Source organism: Ailuropoda melanoleuca, chromosome 2 (assembly GCF_002007445.2).
Source record: "Ailuropoda melanoleuca isolate Jingjing chromosome 2, ASM200744v2, whole genome shotgun sequence".
NCBI classification, from domain to species: Eukaryota; Metazoa; Chordata; class Mammalia; order Carnivora; family Ursidae; genus Ailuropoda; species Ailuropoda melanoleuca.
This window is the reverse complement of record NC_048219.1, coordinates 98,927,622-98,947,281: the sequence shown is the minus strand read 5'-3', so window position 1 is coordinate 98,947,281 and position 19,660 is coordinate 98,927,622. Positions and strand designations below refer to the sequence as shown.

At 56.2% G+C, this 19,660-nt stretch overlaps 1 protein-coding gene across 1 annotated transcript in view; it reads left to right on the top strand.

Moving 5' to 3' along the window:
• GLI2 (GLI family zinc finger 2) overlaps positions 1–19,660 on the top strand; it is a 265,688-nt gene that overhangs the window by 61,510 nt on the left and 184,518 nt on the right. The window contains exon 2 of the mRNA XM_034641957.1: positions 5,451–5,622. Coding sequence (XP_034497848.1) covers positions 5,481–5,622 — 142 coding nt within the window. The 5' untranslated portion in view covers positions 5,451–5,480. The remainder of the gene's footprint in view (positions 1–5,450; positions 5,623–19,660) is intronic.

Here is a 19,660-nt window from a genome sequence, read left to right as displayed (position 1 = left end):
CATCTCCTCTTGCTGTCCCCAGCTGGCCTCTGGGGTCTCAGGTGAGGCTGCTGACAAGGCTGAGGCGACTGCCCCGGAGGAGCTTTGGGGAGTGAAAGTGGCTGCCTGGGACCCTGGGCGCCTGGTGTTTACCCAGAAATTGTGCTAATCCCACTAATTCCCGTGCTTTACGCAGCCTCTCGGCTCTGTCTACTGCCTTCTTCCTCTGGCAGGGGAGGGGAGGGGAGGGCAGCAGCTGATCTGCAGGAGAGCAGGACTGTGGCATGGTGGGTACTGCGCAGGCTCCCCCCACCCCCCTGCTGGGCCAGCTCCCCACGGGCGTCCGTGGAACTGCAGGTGCTTCTGGGTACGCACCTGTTCCCCAGGCCACAGAAAGCAGTCTGGGTGGTAGGACTCTGAAGACTACCCTTCCTCCCCACAGTCTGTTCACCTGGGTCCTGTGCTGGCCACACCTTGAGGCTTTGGCGGCACGACTGCCCTAGGACCTGGCTCTGGACCTGGCCCTTTGCCCTCCGTGGAAAGTGGCCTGGGGCAGCTCACTTCCTGCCTTGGAAGGATCGGGTTGATGACACCCACTCTGACAACATCACAGGGCGGGGTGCTGGCGTGAGGGAGCCACAGCTACTGTTCTCCAAGAAAACCCACAGCCTTTTTCTGCTCTTCTTTCCAGGCTCCTTATGTCCTTTCACAGAAATTGTCACAGTCCCTTCTGGAACCTCTTTCTTTCCTTGGCATCCCTAAAATTAAAGCCTGAGGGTTCTGACTTGTTGGCCTCAGTTTCCCCATCTGCATTTGGAAAGGATTGGATCCATGCCTCACTGGGGCTGCGACTGGGTTTTGGTGACATGTGCTGACCCTGTGGGTGCCTTGAGCCCTCCGCTGGTTTCTGGTCTACTGAGCCCCACGCCCTCCAGAAGGGCCTCCAGAAGGCCTGGCTTCCTGGGCCCACCTTACCCCTCTACAAGGGTTCTGGACATCTGCTGAGCTGGGCCCAAGGACCTAGGGTGCAAGGCCCAGCCCTGCCCTGGAGGAGGTCACAGTCAAGCAGTCAGCCCGGGGCAGGGGTGGAGGGTGTCATAGGTTACGACCATGCTGTGTAAGAGGTACCATGGTGGTGAGTATCCAAACCCAGGGCAAGAACACCCAGTTCATTTAGGGGGCGTGGAGAGCCTAGCCATCTCCCAGCCGAGTGCAGTGTGAGGCGCAAAGCTGATTGTCAATAAAGAATTGACTGAGAGGAGCCTGGGTGGCTCAGTCAGTGGGGCGGATGAGTCTTGGTTTCAGCTCAGGTTGTGATCTTGGGGTCCTGGGATGGAGCCCCACATCACATTGGCTCAGTGCTCAGCGGGGATGCTCAAGGATTCTCCTTTTCCCTCTGCCCTTCCCCCTCTCATACTATTTCTCTCTCTCTCTCTCTCTTAAATGGATAAATGGATCTTAAAAAAAAAAAAAGAATTATTGGATAAAGAGTTAGTGACTGAATGGACAACCGTGCTACCCCAGACGGCTCCCGCAGACAGGTGTCCTCATCGCCCCGGTGTTCGCAAGCAGAGCCTCCACTTTTGCCCGCCCTTGACTGGTGGTCTCCTTTGGGGCCAGATAGCCTGGGCTCCAGGCCTGGCACAGACACCTGTAAGTGTGCGTCTCTGGGCAAGTTACTCAACTTCTCTGAGAGTCGCTTGCTTTCTTTCTTTCTTTCTTTCTTTCTTTCTTTCTTTCTTTCTTTTCTTTTTAAGGTATTATTTATTCTAGAGGGAGAGGGCACGAGTGGGGGGGCGGGGCAGAGAGAGACGCAGACTCCCCGCTGAGCGGGGCTAGATCCAAGGACCCCGGGATCATGACCCGAGCTGAAGGCAGCCGCTTAACCAACTGAGCCACTCAGGCGCCCCTAAGCGTTGGTTTCTTTCTATGTAAAATGTTGTGAGGATTAAATGAGATCCCTCCTGTAAGGTGTTTGGCACCCAGAAAATGCTTATTAAAGTTTTGTTGTTCCAGCTGTTATTTGTATTTTTGTCCTTACTTCCAAATTCCAGGTGTGTTTCAACCCCGGGCCTGAATTCCTTTACCTGAGCTTCTTGGGAGGAAAACGCAGGCTGTTCACAAAATCACTTGCATTTCAAAGAGCCCAGGTTTCCTGCTGCAAAGGGGCCTTTTCTTTGCCAGGCATTCCTGCGCAGTTGGTCTGTGCCAGCCTGACCTGGACGTGATGATGGATTCAATATGGGGGTGTGGGCTGGAGGCAGAGATCCCTAAGCAGAAGCGAGCCTGGCTGGGAGGGGGTGGGGGGCTTCCCAGAGGGCCCAATGTCCCAGTGGCATCCTGGAGGAACAGTAGCGGTCCACAGAAAGGGTGAAGGGTTGCCGGTGCGTGGCCCGGCTTGAGTGGAGGCCTGGTGGTGTACAAGGGGGAGGGCCAGTCACAGCTGGCTGGGTGTGAAGGAGGCGTGGGGAGAGGAGGCTGCAGGAAGATGTCGCTTAAATGCCCAAGGGACTCAGCAAGGCCTTGGCCAGGGGAGGGATGTGTTGAGATTCGGGTTTGGGGAAGGCACCTGGCTGTCCGGGGAGAGGACAACCTGCAGGTCGACCAGAGGTGGTGGTGGAAGGGGCCCCCGACCCGGAAAGGAAGGATGCCGGCCTAGTACAGGGCGGCCTGCTGGAAAGGCCCCGCCGGCGAGGTGTTTTGGGAAAGTGATGGCAAGCGCAGCCGATCAGATGTTGGAGGAAAACGGGGAGGAGGGAGGTGACCCAGAGGTGCAGGTCAGACAGCTGGGAGGGTGGTTCCTGTGGCCAGGCACGGGGTGGGGGGGCTGGGAAGGCAGGGCAGGCATGAGCCAGGGTGCGTTGCTGGTGAGCCGATCACCTAGGCAGAACCTTAAAGAACAGATTACATACACAAGTAGGCTGGAGGCCAAAGGAAAGCCCATCATTCACCAAAATCTGCAGGGAGGTTTCTCTGTCCCCCATCTGCCTTGGGTTTCCTTGACAGGGAGTTTTGAAAGATTGTGGAAGCAGGACAGGCTGGTGTGTAGCGACGGAACCGGGGGTCCGGGACTCGGGCTGTTCTCTGGGCAGGCCGAAGGGACCATGCACCGTCCTTGGTATCTCACTTCATTGTTCTTGGCCCTTCCTGTTTTCTACTTAGAAAGACACGAGAGGGGGCACCTGGGTGTCTCAGTTGGTTAAGTGTCTGCCTTTGGCTTGGGTCATGATCTTGGGGTCCTGGGATTGAGCCCCATGTTGGGCTCCCTGCTCAGCGGGGTTTCTGCTTCTCCCTCTCCCTCTCCCCTCACTCGTGCTTGTATTCTCTCTCTCTCAAATAAATAAAATCTTAAAGAAAGGAAAGAAAGACACGAGAGTTTTGTGCAGATTTAACAAGGTGAAATTCTGGACCTGCAGATGTGAATTTAACCTTGAGGCTCCTGGGGATGGAGCTGACCGCTGCCTTTGGTTTCTGCCCTGCTGTGACCCATGGGCTCCCTACCAGAACATTCCCTTCTCAAGGCCCTGCAAACTGGCCCCACCTCCTTTCTGACACAGCAACCACAGAGGACCTCTGGATTCCCCAGTTGTCACGTCATATTTTGCTTCTTTTTTGGAACTTGTAAATTAGTCGGATTTCCCGACTAAATTGTTTGTGCCCCTGTTTCTCCTACTTGCACTTGTTCCCTGAACCCCTGCCCCCGCCCCCACCTGGGCCCTGGTCACCACACATGACTGAAGCTGGTCAGCCCTCAGACCTCACCATCTCCATCTCTCAGTAGCTTGGGAGGGAGCTGATTGGTCCCCCTCTTCAAGGCGTTTCACTCCTGTGTTGGCTTCTGGCACCCTCACACTCTCCTGATGGCTTTTTCCTTCTCCTTCCCCCACTGGCCATTCCTGCTTACTCTCCTTGGCTGGTTTCTTCTCTCTTTCCTGGAAATGTTGGAATCCCCTGTCTCAGCTCTGGAACTTTCTCTGCTTCTTCGCTTCCACCCCCTCCTTCCGATATCTTGCCCGTTGGCTGCCATATTCCTGTCTCCAGTCTCTACCTCTCCCCCGAGCTCTGAACTTATATTTCCAGCAATCTCTGTGTGGCTTAATAAGCATTTCAAACTTAGCGTGGCTCATACTGAGCTCCTGATTTCTGCCCCAGACCTGCTTCTCACCTGCTGGGCTCCATTCCAACCAATGGCACCACCCTTCATTCCTCCAGGTCCTCAGCCAAAAATAGGCGCCATCTTTGACACTACTACTCTTTTAAGAAGGTTGGCTTTCACATTTCTATTCTGTAACTTGATACAAATAACCTGTTAGCAGTCTCTGCGAGTGATGAGGCATTATTAGTGAAAGGCTCAACTGTGACCCAGCACTCAGCTGCAGACAGAGCGTTACCTGTGCCCTGCAACCCTCAGTGCTCCCCCCTTTCCGCCATACCCCATGTCCAAGCCCTAGAAGGTCTGATCTCTGCATTCCACCACCACCCCCTTAACCCAGACCGCCATAATGTCTCACTGGGTGATTTCGGTAGTGCCCCCCTCCCCCCAAATCAGCTCTCACACAACAGTAGAGTGACCCTGATACATGAGACCTGTCTTGTCCCCCCTCTGCTCAGAACCCTGGGCGGCCCGTACTCACCTTGCTGTTCTTCAAACGAGCCAGCCTCCGCCCACCCAGGTCCGTGGCTCCTGCCTCTGCCTTCTGGCTGCTACAGACCCCCTCAGAGCTTCGTGTGGCACCCCATTCCATCCTCAGAGAGGCAAGGCGGCAGCCCCTCAGCACCCCCCCCCGCTCTATCCTACCACTTAGCTCTCTTCTTTTATGCTACTTCTTGCCAACTGAAACTCAATACGCATTGATTTCTCCCTCTCTTCTGTATGCTCTCCTTCCCAAGTAGAATGTAAACTCCGTGGACTGTACCTTCAGCACCAGATGGATGCCTGATACATAACAGGGGCTTAAACATGTGTTGACTGAATTTGTGCCAGGGAGTAAACGCTGGAAAATCTGTTGAATGAATGAATGAATGAATGCACATATGCACAAGCAGGTGAGCAGGGGAGGAACAGGAAAACGAGGGCTTTCCTTCGAGGACCACTGACTGAGTCATTGTTACTCTACGTATTTTTATTTTCCTGTGGTCCCGAGTTGGAGGCCATTACTTCGGACGTCGTTTCTCGAAGTGGTCCTTGTTCCTCGCCACTATGGGCGGTAGGAACTTATGGCTCAGATTTTTTAAAAAATCTGGGGTAGGGGGCAACGAACGCGCTCGGCTGGTGTCCGTGAGGTCGTTCCCAAGACCAGATGAATCTCAGAACTAATAATTCTCAAAATTAATTAAACCCTCCTTCCCAATTAGAAGAGAATTAAGCCGGCTGCTTCGGCGGTGCGCGGCGGCCGTGAATCTGGGTCGGCGGATCCCGGCTGGGTCTGGGGGCAGTCAGTGTTGGTGAGCGTCTTTGTCTTTCCCTCCAGGGCTGTCACCCAGGACTATGAGCAGCTGAGATGGAGACGTCGGCCTCAGTCACTGCCACGGAGAAGAAAGACGCCAAAAGTGGGAGCCTGGAGGGTGCCGCTTTCCCCGACCCGGGCAGGAAGGCCTCTGCTCTTGCGGTGGCCACGGCGGCGGCGGTGGCTGCCCACGGAGGTACTTTGTGTTCCGCACGCTTGGCGGGCAGCAGGGGTGTTTTTCATTAGCCCGTTAGGATTTAATTAGACTGGTGGCCGATGTCATCAGGCAGGCATGCTGGGTTTATGGGGGGCGAAGAGGAGGGCGCCCCCCATCCACCACCGCCCCCCCCCCGCTCCCGGGGATCCCGGGCCCCATGATGTTTGCCGGCAGGTTTCTCGGGGGGTCTGGCCGTCCTCAATCTGCCGGGTGCGTTCGCTTGGCACATTCGAGATGTGCCAGAGACACGGCTCCTGGCCTCTGGCCCACCAAGGACTATTTTGGAAAGTAATTGTCTCCTGATCCCTTCTGGCTGTAATTAGAGGGTCAGGTACGGAATTTAGTATCCTTAGGTGAATTTCTGGCCAACTTAATTATAACAGAAGGACTGCACGAGCCACAGCCTCTCATTTACTGCCCCGAAGAGAAATAGTCTCTGGTTTCCACTGGTCCGTGCCAGCATCCCGTCGGGAAAGTTTGGCGGGAAGGCGAGACCTCCCCTTGCGTGCCCGCAGTCCATCTGGAGGCCACAGAACTATTTCTGTCTCTGAGGAATGGAGAGTCTTAGATTTCTTTTCTTTCCCTTTTTATTCAAGTGCATTTAGTCATGGCCTGTTGCTCCCGCCGCTCAGGCACAGCTCAGAGAGCAGCGGCTTCGCCCCCGCGGGCGGGTGTGCAAGCGGGGGCGGTGCCTCTCACACTTTGATGTGCTCACACACGCAGCAGGGCTTGCTGAAGGCTTGCTGAAGCCTTGCTCAAGTGCGGAGCCCAATTCAGCACGTTGGGCGGGCGGGGCCGAGTGTCTGCATTTCCCACCAGAACTCAGATGATGCTGGCGCTCCCGGTCCACGTCCAGCCCAGGCGCCGCTGGGGGCTGGAGCCCAGGGAATCGGGGAGACACTTGGAGGGGGAGGAGAGAGTCGTTGTTTCCAATTGTGAACTGGAGGACCTCTAGGTTGTTGTTACTCNGGTCTTTTTTTTTCCCCCCCCCCCCCCGCCGTGATTCGCAGTTGGAGGTCATTATCAGGCTGTGTGGCCCAAGTCAGGAGAGGGAGATCTGGGACCAACCTTTTTGCTCCTGTGTCGGGGGAGGCGGGTGTTTGGCCTCCCTACCTGGGTAATGCCCCTCGACCCCTGTCCCTCTTGGAGATGAGCTCCCCAGGCCTTCCCTGTGTGACCAGCTGGGGTAGAGGAAGGAGCCAACGCCCAGGGTGGGCTCCCCACACAGGGTGGTGTCAGAAGATGAGGAGAGGGAGGAGCGGGGGGTCGGGAGGCTGAGAGTGGGAGTCTGGAGGTGGCTGGGAGGCCCTGCGGCCTGGTCCCAGGGCTTCCTCGACCTGGGCCTGGCTCTGTCTGCATGTGACTGTTCCTTCTCCAGGGCTTACCCTGCCCCGTGGAGACCGCTCAAGGTGTCCCTCTCTGACCGATGGGCAGACACATGGGTCTCTGTGGCCTGAGTGAGCTCTGGCAAGCCTGGGCCTCAGTGCCTCTCTGGCCTGCCCCTGGGCCCTCTGCTGTCCCTGCCTCGGCCTGGACCAGCCTCTCCCGAGCGCTGAGTGGATCATGACCGGCCACACAGTGAGATTTACTGCCATGCCGCAGAAGCAGGGAACAGACAGAGGCAGTAATTAGACAGTGATTAGGCTGTAATTGGGGGAAGCCCCTCTAGCGACAGACCTGGTTGTCACCAATGTGCAGTAACAGCAAATGCTGGAGGGGATCTCGAGCGGGGGAGACGGACAGCAGGCCTATAGCTTGGGGTGCAGTGGGTCCATGGAGGCATCCAACCCTGATCTACCCCACCCGCACCCTCACCCTAGGATGCTGACCCTGCCCATCCCTGCAGGCCCCTGTCCCCTCCTTCCCCGCCCCCAGAGGAGCACTTGGCTGATGCGGTTCCAGCAGAGGGTGGATGTGACCTGTCTTTGGAATGAGTCTCGAATCAAGCACAGCTGGCACTGGGGGGGCCTCCTCAACAACCCACACCCCCCAGCCCCGGTGGCCTTGTCTGCACGGATTATGGGGAAGGGCCCTCCAGGAGTCAGGAGGAGTAACTGCTCCTGCACAGGGCAAGGCCGGGGGTATCTTGGAATGGGGGCCCCGGTGCCCGTGGACCATGACACTGTGTTCCACGGAGGGGGTGGGAGAGGCCCAGTGGCGCAGCCCAGAGGGGGCTGGCCTGGGTCCTAATTGCAGCCACATCCCCAGGGCTGTGCCCTTTTCCATTCTGGGCCCTGTTTTCCCAGATGTCATCCGAAGTCTTCATGATCTCGTGACAGTCTTCTGTCACTGAACACTTAGGCTGTTTCTTTCTGCCTAAAGAGGTATGTTCGTATGTTCGTTCTTAGAACCAGAGCCATATAATCCCAGTGGTGGGATCGAAGCCCCTGGAACGGGGGGTGGGGCAAAAGGATTGGATCGAGAGGCCAGAAGGTGGTCTGGAATATAGGCTCCCCCTCTCCCCGCCACATCTGGACACCTTGCAGCCCTGCCGGTTTCTAGGCTCTCTGGTCCCTTAGTCATAGCTGCTGGTTACTCACCACAGTGCCCCCGACATCCTCAGACAAGACTCAGCCATCCTCTGGACCAATGTGTGATAAGCCACAAAATACTAAGCTTGTGTGTTCCAGGAGAGAAGATTGATTAATCAAACTATGGAATGAATATTCATTGACTAGAACATTATGTAGCCATCGAAAATATTTATCAAGACTCTGTAATAATGTGGCCGGGGGGATGTGCCTATGGTCTAACAGTAAGTGGAAAAAGCAGGATACAAATCATATCTTACCTCTGTCACAACTTTAGATTACCTGGAAGTACCATTAGCAATGGTCGCCCAGAGGGGACTCAGGGTGATGGACGATGAATGCAGGAAGCTCATCCCTTTGGTTCTTAAGGACCCTTAAGCCTTCTAGAACCCTCTATTGGAACGTAACTGCTCTGAGAGCAGGGGTGTGCTGGAGCCAGCCCCGGCTGACTTGTGCGAGTGGAGTGTTTGTAGACATCTTCCAATTCTGCCACCCTTGACCTTAGGTGGGTAACGAGAAGCTGGCCACAGTGGGAGTAGTTAAGGGCAGAAAATTAGCAGACCCTACAAATCAGGGCTGTCAACTCCTGCCGTCTTCTGCCAGAGCCTGCTGTTGAAAGTCTCCCAGCACACAGAGCTGCTGGATACGAGGCTGGGGTGGCAGGCACGTCTATTTCATGAGTGCTTGGAGCCTCTCCATTTTGTAAATGCGACTGAGACGAGGTAGGGAAGGGACTTGTCCAAGGTCACCTGCTGCTTTAACAGAGAGCAGGATCTGAGGCTCCATCTCTTTCCTGTCACATGGTGAGCATCATTTTTCAGTATTTGCTTTTAGATGGTGACTTTAGACTGTTGGTGGGTGATTTCGGCCTTAAAGCCCAGCCCACTGATACTCGGTGGTAACTGTCCAGTCTCTGCACCAGGCACAGCGAGTCATTTGTCTGTCCAGCAGCCTGACGGCACCTTCTCTCTTCCAGATGGCCAGTTCGTGGAAATCTGAGGCCATGACTTACTTGCAGAGGGACCTGAAAGTCACCTGGCCTGCCTGGCTCCTGTTGCTTGACCTCCCTTAGCTGACATGAGGTCGGACCTGCTGGGGGCTGGGCGTTTCCACTCAGAGTCGCTACCTCTCTGAGCCCACGTGTGCACAGCAGAGCAGGGCGGTGGCAGAGGGCGAAGCAGCACTGTGGTCAGACGGGGGGCGGGGGGGCAGGTTCAGTGAATCACCTGTCTGGCGGGAGCAGCTGGCGGGAGCAGACGGCAGAGGCCCAGGCCGGTGGGTCCTTTCCCAGCCTCTTGAGCGGTGGTGCTAACACTTTGGAGGCCATAAATCTTTTAAAAACACATTTTGGCCCAGAGCTTTTTTCCCCTTTAATTTTTAAAATGGCGTAATTTTAAAGGCAATTTGATTCAGATGTTTTTCATTGCTTTTCACCAAAACTGACCAAATGCTGTCGTATTTTCCTCCGCAACAGTGGGTTTTCTTTCCAAAAATATTTCTGAACCTGTCTGGGCGCCTCAGCCGAGCACCAGGGACCCAGCTACTCCAGGCCTCCAGGCTGGGATGATCGGAAAGTCTGGAGCCATAAAACTTGGAACCGAGTCTTGGTCTGAGGGCTTTGCTAAGTCCCTGAGGTCGCAGCGCCAGACGGGCTTTAGAAGCCCTGTGAGGCGCCTACAGCAGCAGCACCTAACTATTGTGGCAAGCCCACTATGTGCTGGGCCAGGGTCCTCCCCGTGTGGTCCCCCACCAGCCCCAGCAGCGTCCCTGGGACTTGGGCCCCACCCCGGGCCTCCAGGAGCACTGCTTCCTCGAGTGGGGCCCAGCAAGTTGTCGGGATTCTGATGCCCTCGTAAGTGTTGGGCCCTCTGTGTTCTAGCTGCACGAGACAGGGCGCGACTTGCCATATGTGAAGTGGGAATCATACGCAGAGCTGCTATGGGACAATTACGGGAGAGAGGAGGTGCTCACGCCATCCTGGCACAGGCCACCTCCCGGGGAGCAGCGGCTGCTCCCTCAGCCGCTCTTCTCACAGGTGGTCCAGAGAACGGTAAGAAACAGCTCAGACTCTGGAGCCACACCCGGGTAAGGCCCAGCTCTGCCGACCTTGGGCAGGTCCAAGCCTCCATTTCCACATCTGCAAAATGGGCGCAGTGACGATCCCTACCTCACAGTGTTGTGAGAATTACTTGGGTTAGCAATGTAAAGTGGCAGGCACTCAGCTGGCTGTGGGCGAGGCCCAGGGGAAGTCTCTGCTTTATGAACTATTGCTAGTTTTCCTTTTCTAGGCCCTGGAGGTTCTGCTTGACTTAGAAACTTCACTGGTGACTCTTGCTAGTTGACTTGTTGAGGCTGGGCAGGGGGTCGGCAGACCAGATTTCTGCCGTCTTCCTTCTCCAGAGTGGTGAAGGGAGCCCTGGGCTGGAAATCAGCTCAGACTTGCCGTCCTGCTTCGCTTCACTACCACAGGCTGTCCCGGGTAGGTGACCTGGGTGGGTCCCTGGCCTTGCTCACTCAGCCTTCTCCCTTGTATGCTAGAGGGTGGGATCAGGCTGGAGGTTGCCGAAGCTGGCCACGCCTCAGAATCCCATGAGACAGCTGTAATAAATGCAGATTCCCAGGCCACTCCAGACCTGCTGGAATGGAATTTCTCCCAGCCAGGGCCTGGAGTGGGTATGTGCACATGGATGCGGTTGGTCCAAGGCAGGAAGTGTTTCCAGGGGGATGGGGCGTGCTAACTGTGTGCAGCTGGTTTGTACTGGCTGGGCGGTGGCCTGCTTGTCCACCAGGCTTGAGGACTGGGTGACTCTTGGCCCGTGGCTCCTTGCTGCAGGGGGCTTCTGTGCTCCCCACTGCCCCGGCCGCCCTGCCATCTTGTCCACTGGCCCTGCTGGCTTCTTCGAAAGTTTATTCCAGGCACGTTTTTGCTCGGTGCTGAGGCCTCCCTGTCAGTCTGGGAATACCGCGTGAATACCAGGGTCTATAATCGGGTCAGGTGGTGAGTATTCTTGCTGGGGTGCCAGGGGGAGGACATGTACAAGTCACCTGGACCTTACTATGCCCTTTCCTTGATAAAGGCTTCTGAGCCCCGGTGTCTTTGCCCTCTCTCTGCTTCTGGGCCATCCCCCTAGGATGCCCTATGGGCAGGGCATTGCTTGTTCAAAACTCCCCAGCAAGGCAGACACCCGATGAATGATTGGGGAGGGAGGGGAGTCTGATACTGTCAGGCCGGTGAGTGCTGGTGGGCTGGTGTAGGTCCCCAAGGGCCAGGGTCAGTCAGGCGGGCCTGCTCCTTGGCCCCGGCTCCCCTCCTGAGGCCCCCTAGAGCTCACCAAGCCGGCCAGCCTCCCCGGCCTACCTGAATGGCTCCGCTGGGGCTGCACACTTTCGCCTTGGGCTCGAGGATGTGCTCAGGTGTGACTAAGTGGGCAATTATTCTTATTTAAGTGATTTTCAGGATGGCTGTTGTCGCTGCTACTGAGTTTGTTTTAATGGCCCAACCACGTGGAACAGCCAGTTCCCATCAGACTTTTTCCAAGAGCAGATCTCAGTCCTCCCCGACAGCTTCTTGCACCCAGGAAGCGGGACGCAGTGAGACCCGTCCGCGTGTTTTCCAGGGTGGGGGGGCCCTGAATGGCTTAACGACGAAGCCCTGGCTGGTGAGGTCTCATGCGCCAGGGCTGTGCTGGAGCGTTGGGGCACCAGGGGCCGAGGTGGGAGTTGGAGACTCCTTCCGGCCCACAGCAGAATATGGTGGGAAGGACCTGAGCTATTCCCAGCTCCCCACGGCTAGCTGTGCGCTCTGGAGTTAGCCAGCTAACTTTTCTCAAGTCCGTGGAGCGGAGACAGTGATGGGCGCTACACCTGGCTCTGGGAGCTGAAATGGGAAAGCATTCACAGAGTGCCTATCAGAGGGTCTGCGCAGGGATGAATTAAACATCAGCAACACGAATCTGAATGCCCATTCCTCTCTCGTGCCATGGTCTCATGCCACCCTGAGACCTCATGCTCTAGAGGGCGCTCTGAACGCACTCAGATCAGCTGCCATCCAGGGGCACCTGGGTGGCTCAGTCGATCCAAAGCATCCGACCCTTGGTTTCGGCTCAGGGCATGATCTTGGGGTCGAGGGATCAAGCCCCACATCGGGATCCGTGCTCAGCGGGGAGTCTGCTGGAGATTCTTTCTCTCTCTCTCTGAAAATAAATAAATCTTAGACAAACAAACGAAACAGCTGCCATCCAAATCAGAGCAGATGCCCCACTTGGCCCTAACAGAGCGCCCCTGCCCCACCTTGGCTCAGCGTTCAAGGCCCAGCCCTGGGTCTGTGCTCTGGGAGCCTTCCACCGGCCGGCCTGGCCTCTCCCTCTTGGTTGTAGAGGCCGGCGCACACACATTTCCCCTTCAGACCCACGTTGTGTGTTTTTGGCTGGTGCATGTGAGCTGGTGAGCTCTGCCCACGGGGAATGGAAGCCCCCAAGGGCTGTCCTGGTGGCTCGGGCTCCTGTTTCCTCCCTGGGGCCTTGGCCACGCCTGGCAGACGTGGCCTCGCATCTTGTGGTTCGTTGTGCATGTTTAACTGTTGCAGAGTTGGGGAAAGTAAGTGTCAAAGCCATTTCCAGTTACAGAACTGGGAGAAGCCTGAGAGATCATCTAGTTCAAATCTGTTCATTTTACAGATGTGAAAGCCGAGGTCCCAAGACCTGAGGCACAAAGGGTCATCTGGTGACACCCCTGGGACCGGAAACCGATGCACCAGGAATTGCCCATGGGATGGGACACAGCTGCTCCCAGCCCTGCCCTCGTCCTGTCCCAAACCCCAGCTTCCCAAATTGATGGTGTTTATGTTGGAAACATTTTTCTGACGTTTGGTTCTGTCAAAACTAATTTTAGCATTTCTAAAGCTTGGTAAAAAATACAGTCTCATTACTTTGATGTCAGTGCATAGCTTACTATTAGTATATTCTGGGGTTTATCATTTTAGTCATGTTTAACACGGCTGCACCAGGCATGCACTATTAAATCTGGCTTATTTTACATTCCTGTCCGGAATTATTTATTTGTAACAATTTCCTCTCTATCAAAAGACACAGCTAATGCTGTGTTTTAATGTGTTATTTACACACAAAATAACCTATTTACAACTCAGTGTGCTCCAGAGGGAGAATGGATGGGCCCCAGTTTCCTGCGTTCTGTTATATCGGAGTTTAACAATCTGGTTTGCTAATAGAACCATTTATCATTGGTGTGGGGGGATAATTTATTTTATGTTTGTGGCCAGGTCTTACCGCCTCTGATCTTGGGAACATTTTGAAGATAATGAAGTCACGCCTGGTGTTTCGGGTGCAAGCGGGGCTCCCGGAACAGGAGGGAGACCCTTGGCCTTTCAGAGGTGGCCTGGGTGCCTCTGGGTTCCCTGAGCTCATGAGTGTATCCTACAGATGGTTCATGAACGCCAGTCTGAGAGGGGGCGATGCGGAAACCCTCTTTCTGCCCTTCAGGAGCTCCCAGTTGAAGGCATCGGGAGACAGAGAACAGACCACTGCGGGGACACTCGGGAGGTAGTGACAGATGTACCCAGGAGGCTTCGTGGGGAGGCGGCATCGGGGCTGGGCACTGAAGGATGTGCAGGGTTTCGCCAGGTGGAAAGATGAAAGGGTGGGCAGAAGGGGCAGCAGAGTGGCCTGGTGGGAGTGCGGGGGCCTGGGAGGCAGCGTTCGGCCCATGTAGCTCCAGGGTGGGGTAGTCGGGTGGGGCCTGAGAGGGGCTCCTGCCTCAATGGCAGGTGGGGTATCCCAACTCTCCCCTTGCCCCTCAGGCCTCAGGGAAGCAGTCACAGAAGTTTAAGGCAGACCCCTGCCACGTCGGATTATTAGTGCCCGCTTGAAAGTGCTACCTGCAGTGAGAGGGGTCTTGGGTGGAAAGACTGGAGACAAGGAGTCCAGGGAGGGGTCCCCGGGTCTGGCAGCCAGGCATGGCAGGCATGGACAGTGGCATGTGGGACCAGCGGGACCAGGGAAGGACTGCTCAGGAGTGAGGCCTGACGGGGACTGGGGCTGCGGCGTGGACGCGTGGCCGCTCGCCCACGGGCTGAGGTCCTCTTCCAGCTCTGTTGAAGCCTCTTCTTTGAAAACACATCGATGGGCAAGAAGGCCAAGCAGTACCTTTGAATGGACTGCTGCCCTCTCAGAAGCCTGTGCCGGCGCCAGAGGGGGCAGGTAGGAGGGAGGGGAGGAGGCATCCCGGAAGCAGGAGCCACAGTCTCTGTCCTCAGGGGCTCTGGCCCCGTGGAGAAACCACGCACCCCCCTCGCGATCCAGCTGTAGCCGCTACCTGATGCTCAGAGTGATCGAAATACTTCAGGGAAAAAGTGGGACCTGGAAAGGCTCTGACGTCTGAGTAAGGCCCTGGTAAGTCCCCGGGCTGCAGCTGCGTGGCCTCGCTGACCCAGGGGCCGACAGGGAGCAGCTGCTCGCTCAGATCCCATGGCTGGGGAGGGGTTACCACAGGGGTGCTATAAAGCATGGCAAGGCTTGGGGCAAGCCACAGGGAATGGCGCATGAGACAGCCGGCTCCGGGATGGCCAGCGTGGTCCAGGGGCCAAAGCTCAGGCTCGGACAGACAAGGTGCCAATTCTTGCTCTGCCACATCCCAGTTGCGTATCCTTTGCTGATCTGAACCGCAGTGTCTTCACCTTAAAAATGGACAAAATACTTCTCTTTTGAGGGCCAGGATTACAGATAAGCAGTGTAAGGTGCTTACCTGACATAGGGTAAGCATTCTGTCTGTACTAGTTGCTGCTTTCAGGATTATTGCTATTGCTGTTATTACGATTATTCCAGATTTATTTCTGAGAGTAGCACGTAGGCATCCAACAAATATTCGAGAGTGAATGAAGGCACAGGTATCTGAGCAGAATCTTCACAAGGAGTAGCCGCTTGCCCGTGATGTGCAAGGGAACTTGGCCTCCAGCCTGAGGGCCATGTGCAAAGGCCCTGGGAGCTGAGAATGGCCCTATCAGCCCCTTGGGGAAGGAAGGGCTCCCTGCACTCTCAGCACCCCCAGCACAAGCTGCTGTCCTGGCCCTGGGAATTCCCGTGATACCATGTTCAGAGGCCCCTCCTGGGTCTGTGTTCTGAGGACACCGGAGGCCCAACTCAGGCCAGCTCTGGTGCGCGTGGCTTGTTTGGACCCCTCTCCAGGTTCAGCTGGTCTCTTCTCTAGGGCAGGCAGGGAGGAGGGGGCTGGAGGGGCTCTGTCTCGAGAACTGCCCTCTGCTCTTCCCCTGAGACTGGCCTGGCTGGCCGTGCTCCCCGTGGGCATGGATTGCCAGCTCGTGTTTGTGGGGACTGGGGAGTCGGAAACCCCCACACCAAGTAGCAAGGCCTCTGGCCTGAGAAGGTCATTTCTGTGTCTGGTTTCCATCCCATTTTGAGTAGTGACCCTTGAGAGGAGGGTTGGGGTTTTGTGTGGGGCCGGGTGGAGGACACCAGGCTCAGGCTTTACAGCTTCCTCAATCCCTGCCATTGTGGAAATGAAGGAATGTCCAGGGAGCTGCATGATTGACAGAGCAGGTGGTCCTGTGTGGGGGGAGGGTGGTCAGGGCTGGAAAGCACTCCCCACCTCAGTGCCTGAAATTCACCTCTCGCTGTCACCTTCCTGCAGGTTTATGCAGAGGCCCGTGTTGTTCTCGAACCCTCCGTGTGGCTGGGTTACCAGGTGCCAGGCCCCTGCCCAGTGACAACCTGAGGGCACTAGGGTACCTGGGAGTACTCACAGGAGAAGGGGCAGAAAGGGAGGCACAAATTGGCAAAGACACACATTGCTACTTTTGCAAGTTCTGAGGCTGGACGCAGGTGGGACTTTGGCTCCATCTGTGGTCCCCAGAGTCGACACACTGGTCACATCTCTCCTGGCTCTATTGGTGACAGGGAAGGCAACAGGTACCTTCAGTTAGAGACAGGCAAGTGTGGGTTCCCGTCCGGGTACGAACATGGCTGCCCTCGCCTCATCTGTGAAATGAGGGTGATGAAGTCCCTCTGGCCAGTGGCGTAGGGCATGAGGGTCTGGCATGTGGGTGATGGAATAGTGGCATCCCCTGCCTGAGAGGGCCCGGGCAGCTCCTGGCTGTATTGTCAGCGGCCGGAGCAGTGCGGAACTCCCCAGGCACCCGCAGCAGCCCTGACGTGCCAGATCCTAGCTTCCCCAGCTCTGAGCCCAGGTTGGGATGGAGAAGAGGGAGAGAGGAGACAGCGATCCACTTGTAGGTATAGACCCAAGAGAATGGGAAACATAGCCCACATTGAAACTGGTGTACAAATGTTCACAGCGACGTGATTCAGAACAGCCCCCAAATGGAAATAACCCAGAAGTCCATTAGCTAGCTAATGGGTGAACAAAATGCAGTATATTCACATATGGAATATTATTCAGCCATCAAAAGGAACGCAGTACTGAATTGTGCTTCAACATGCATGAGCCTCGATGCCATTATGCTCCGTGAAAGCTGGCAGACGCGGAGGGCCACGTATCATAGGACTCCATTTATGTGAACTGTCCCAAGCAGGCAAATCTATCGAGGCGGAAAGTAGAGGGGAGGAGGCAATGGGAGGTGACTGCTCTTGGATGTGGAGTTCCTTTTTGGGTGATGAGATGTTCTGGAATTTGATTGTGGTGATGGTTGCACAACCCTGTGAATATAGTAAAAACCACTGAATTGTATACTTTCAAAGGGTGAATTTTATGGTATGTGAATTATATCTTCATTTTAAAAAGGAAGGGAGGGAGAAAGGAAGGAAGGGAGGGAGGGAAGAGGGGAGGGAGGAAGTGAGGGAGGACGAGGGGCAGGCCTGGGCGAGGCCTGCAGCCCCAGCGAGAGTCCCCAGGCTGTGTGAGCCACGCTGTCCCTCAGGGGATGACCTGGTTCCCCTGGCCAATAAGCGGCCTCCCCAGCCAATTCTATAGGCTCCAGAAACTCTAAAAATAATTGGAGTGGAAGGAGGGTGTTTAATGACAAAGTAAATAATTACATTAAGGGTGTGAGTTTGGAGGGAGCTGAGTAAATCACTTTAGAAAGAGCACCAGCCTCCAGCTAACTTCCAGTCCTTTATCACCAGATCCCGTCCTCCCTCAGCCGCTGAATAATTGATTGTGGCAGGCATTGTGGGCCCAGCCGCGGCAGGGGCTACCAGGGTCAGGCGGGGCCGGAGACATGGTCAGCCCGCCAGCCAGGGTGCCCCGCGGGCCCCACCTGCTACTCCAGGTAGGTGGGCCCCCCGGGGCAGGGGAGGCGCGGGTCCCTGTCCCGCAGGAAAGCAGATGCTTTGCTGGGAAGGGCCCCTCAGCTGGAGAGGACCAGATTCTTCTGTGCTTCTGAGAAGGCAGAGCTTCAGGGGCTATCTGGTCCACTGAGGCCCGAAGAGGGAATGGTTAGCTAAGGCCACACAGTGAGCAAAGTGACAGGCTCTGTAAGAAGCAGATCTGGGACACCCAAGCCAGCCCTGGGCGGGCACCCAGGGTGGGTGGGCCTTAGCCAGTCAGTGGCGTTCCCAGCCCCTGAGGGATGATACAGGCCCTCCTCAGAGCGGGGTTGGCGGCAGGGGTGGGGTGCTAGGCAGGTTGTGGCTCCTGGGAAGTGGCACAGCTGGCCGGGGTTGGCATGATGAGGGGTACGGTTGCTGGCGTACCCTCCCACCTTCTCTGTCCTGGCCCAGAGCCCCCGGTTTGCTCCTTCCCTCCACTGTCCTCTCTCCCTCAACCCCATTGCCTCACCCTGTCCTCAGTGAGTCCCACCCCGTGTGGCGCAGGGGCGCCTATTCCTCTCCCGAGGCCTGTGCCCACCCTCAGGGCAGCTCTCAGCCAGAGGCCATGGAGGATGGGCAGGCAGCCAGACTTAAAGCTGAGCCCCAAGAGGGACATTTGTGATGCGTGAGGCTATGGGAAGACAGCTGTACCTTGGCCGGAAACGATGGCTCTTCTCTGACGGAAACTGAGTTGGGATGCTCAGTTGCGAGGGACAGAAATGCACTCAGACCTTCCTAAACTATATGGATTTCGTGGCCTCCGTAACCGGGCAGCCATAAGCAGCCGAATTCGCGATTCCAGCGATGCCTTTGGGAGACTGTGTCTTCTCTCCATGCTCTTGGTCGGCTTGACCCTCAGTTGGCACTCCGGCAGCTGCTCCTCGCCGGGTGACGAGAGCTGCTGCAGGGGAATGTGGGCCTGACCCCCTGAGCCCCCATGGGGAAGTGTCTCCTTCTGGGAGACTCTAGAAAAAGTCCAGGGCCTCTTCTCGTTGCCCTGCCTTGGCTCCCCTGCTCCCTGTGAGCCAGTCACTGTGAGCAGGCCATGTGCTATTACGGACACGCAGTGGTATGGGGAGTGCCAGCCTCCCTGACCAGGAGGGACCGTGCATGGGAGAGTGGGCCCCATGTGATGCTGCACAAGCCAAAAAGAAATGTCCATCTCACTTGAGCCAGTTGGCAGGAGGGGGACACCTTGGGGACTCTGGGCACCCATAGACACTCACCAGTGAATGGAGTCAGAATTCTGGCTCTTCAGAAGCAGGGAGCACTCCTCTGATCCTCCCTTCCCCAGGCCTTCTCCTCTGGGCTGCATCTGGAGTGCCCAGGCCTCTCTCCCTTCCCTACCTTGTCCTTTGGAGCTCTCCAGGGGGGAACATGAAGTGTTTTTGAGAAGTATCAGGGGAGAGCCTAGAGAAGTGACTGAAAGTTCCAGGGGTAGTGCCACTAAGGAGGGTTTATTAAAGATGGAGGGACATGTGGGAGAGGGTCCTGGGAAGGGGATAGGAACAGAGGCCTGGGGGTAGGGATGCAGGGTAGGGACAAGGACCAGAGCACCTGCTCGAGAGAAGGCTTCACACCAAGGGGTAGGAGGAGAGATGCACTTGGAAAGGGAGTTTTGAATGGCTGTGGGGAGCCTTGGATGCCCTGCAGGGGAATTTGGACTATGGGCTGTAGGGAGCCATGGAAAGCTCCGAGCAGAGGAGGGACATCTGGAATAAACCCGGTCTTCTGCTAGATTGACTTACGTCCTGTGACTTGAAGCATTCCATCCTCACCAACAAAACACAGGTGATTCCTGCGGGATTTCTCTGCTTTTCAGACCTCCCTCTCTCACTCCCACCCTGCTTCTCTTCCATCTTTTCATGAATGTTTTTTAGGGCTTCGTGTGTGCTGAGCAGTGTTCTAGCCATTAGATGCCCTGAACTTTTGCTAGAGTCACCCGGAAGGAGACCCTTCTCCATGTGAGCTGTGTCAGACCCACACTCACTCACAGCAGCTCTGAGCAGGCAACACAAAGTCCATTTCTTCTGGAACTGACAGCCCAGTTGGGCACGACAGGAAGTACCCGGAGAAATGACCATGCTGCGAAGAATGTCGTCTGGGTCCTCCGGCTGGGGCGACAGGGCTCGCCTGTGTTTCCCAGGGTGGTAAAAACCGCTGCCTCTGTCAGATGTGCTGGTGAGG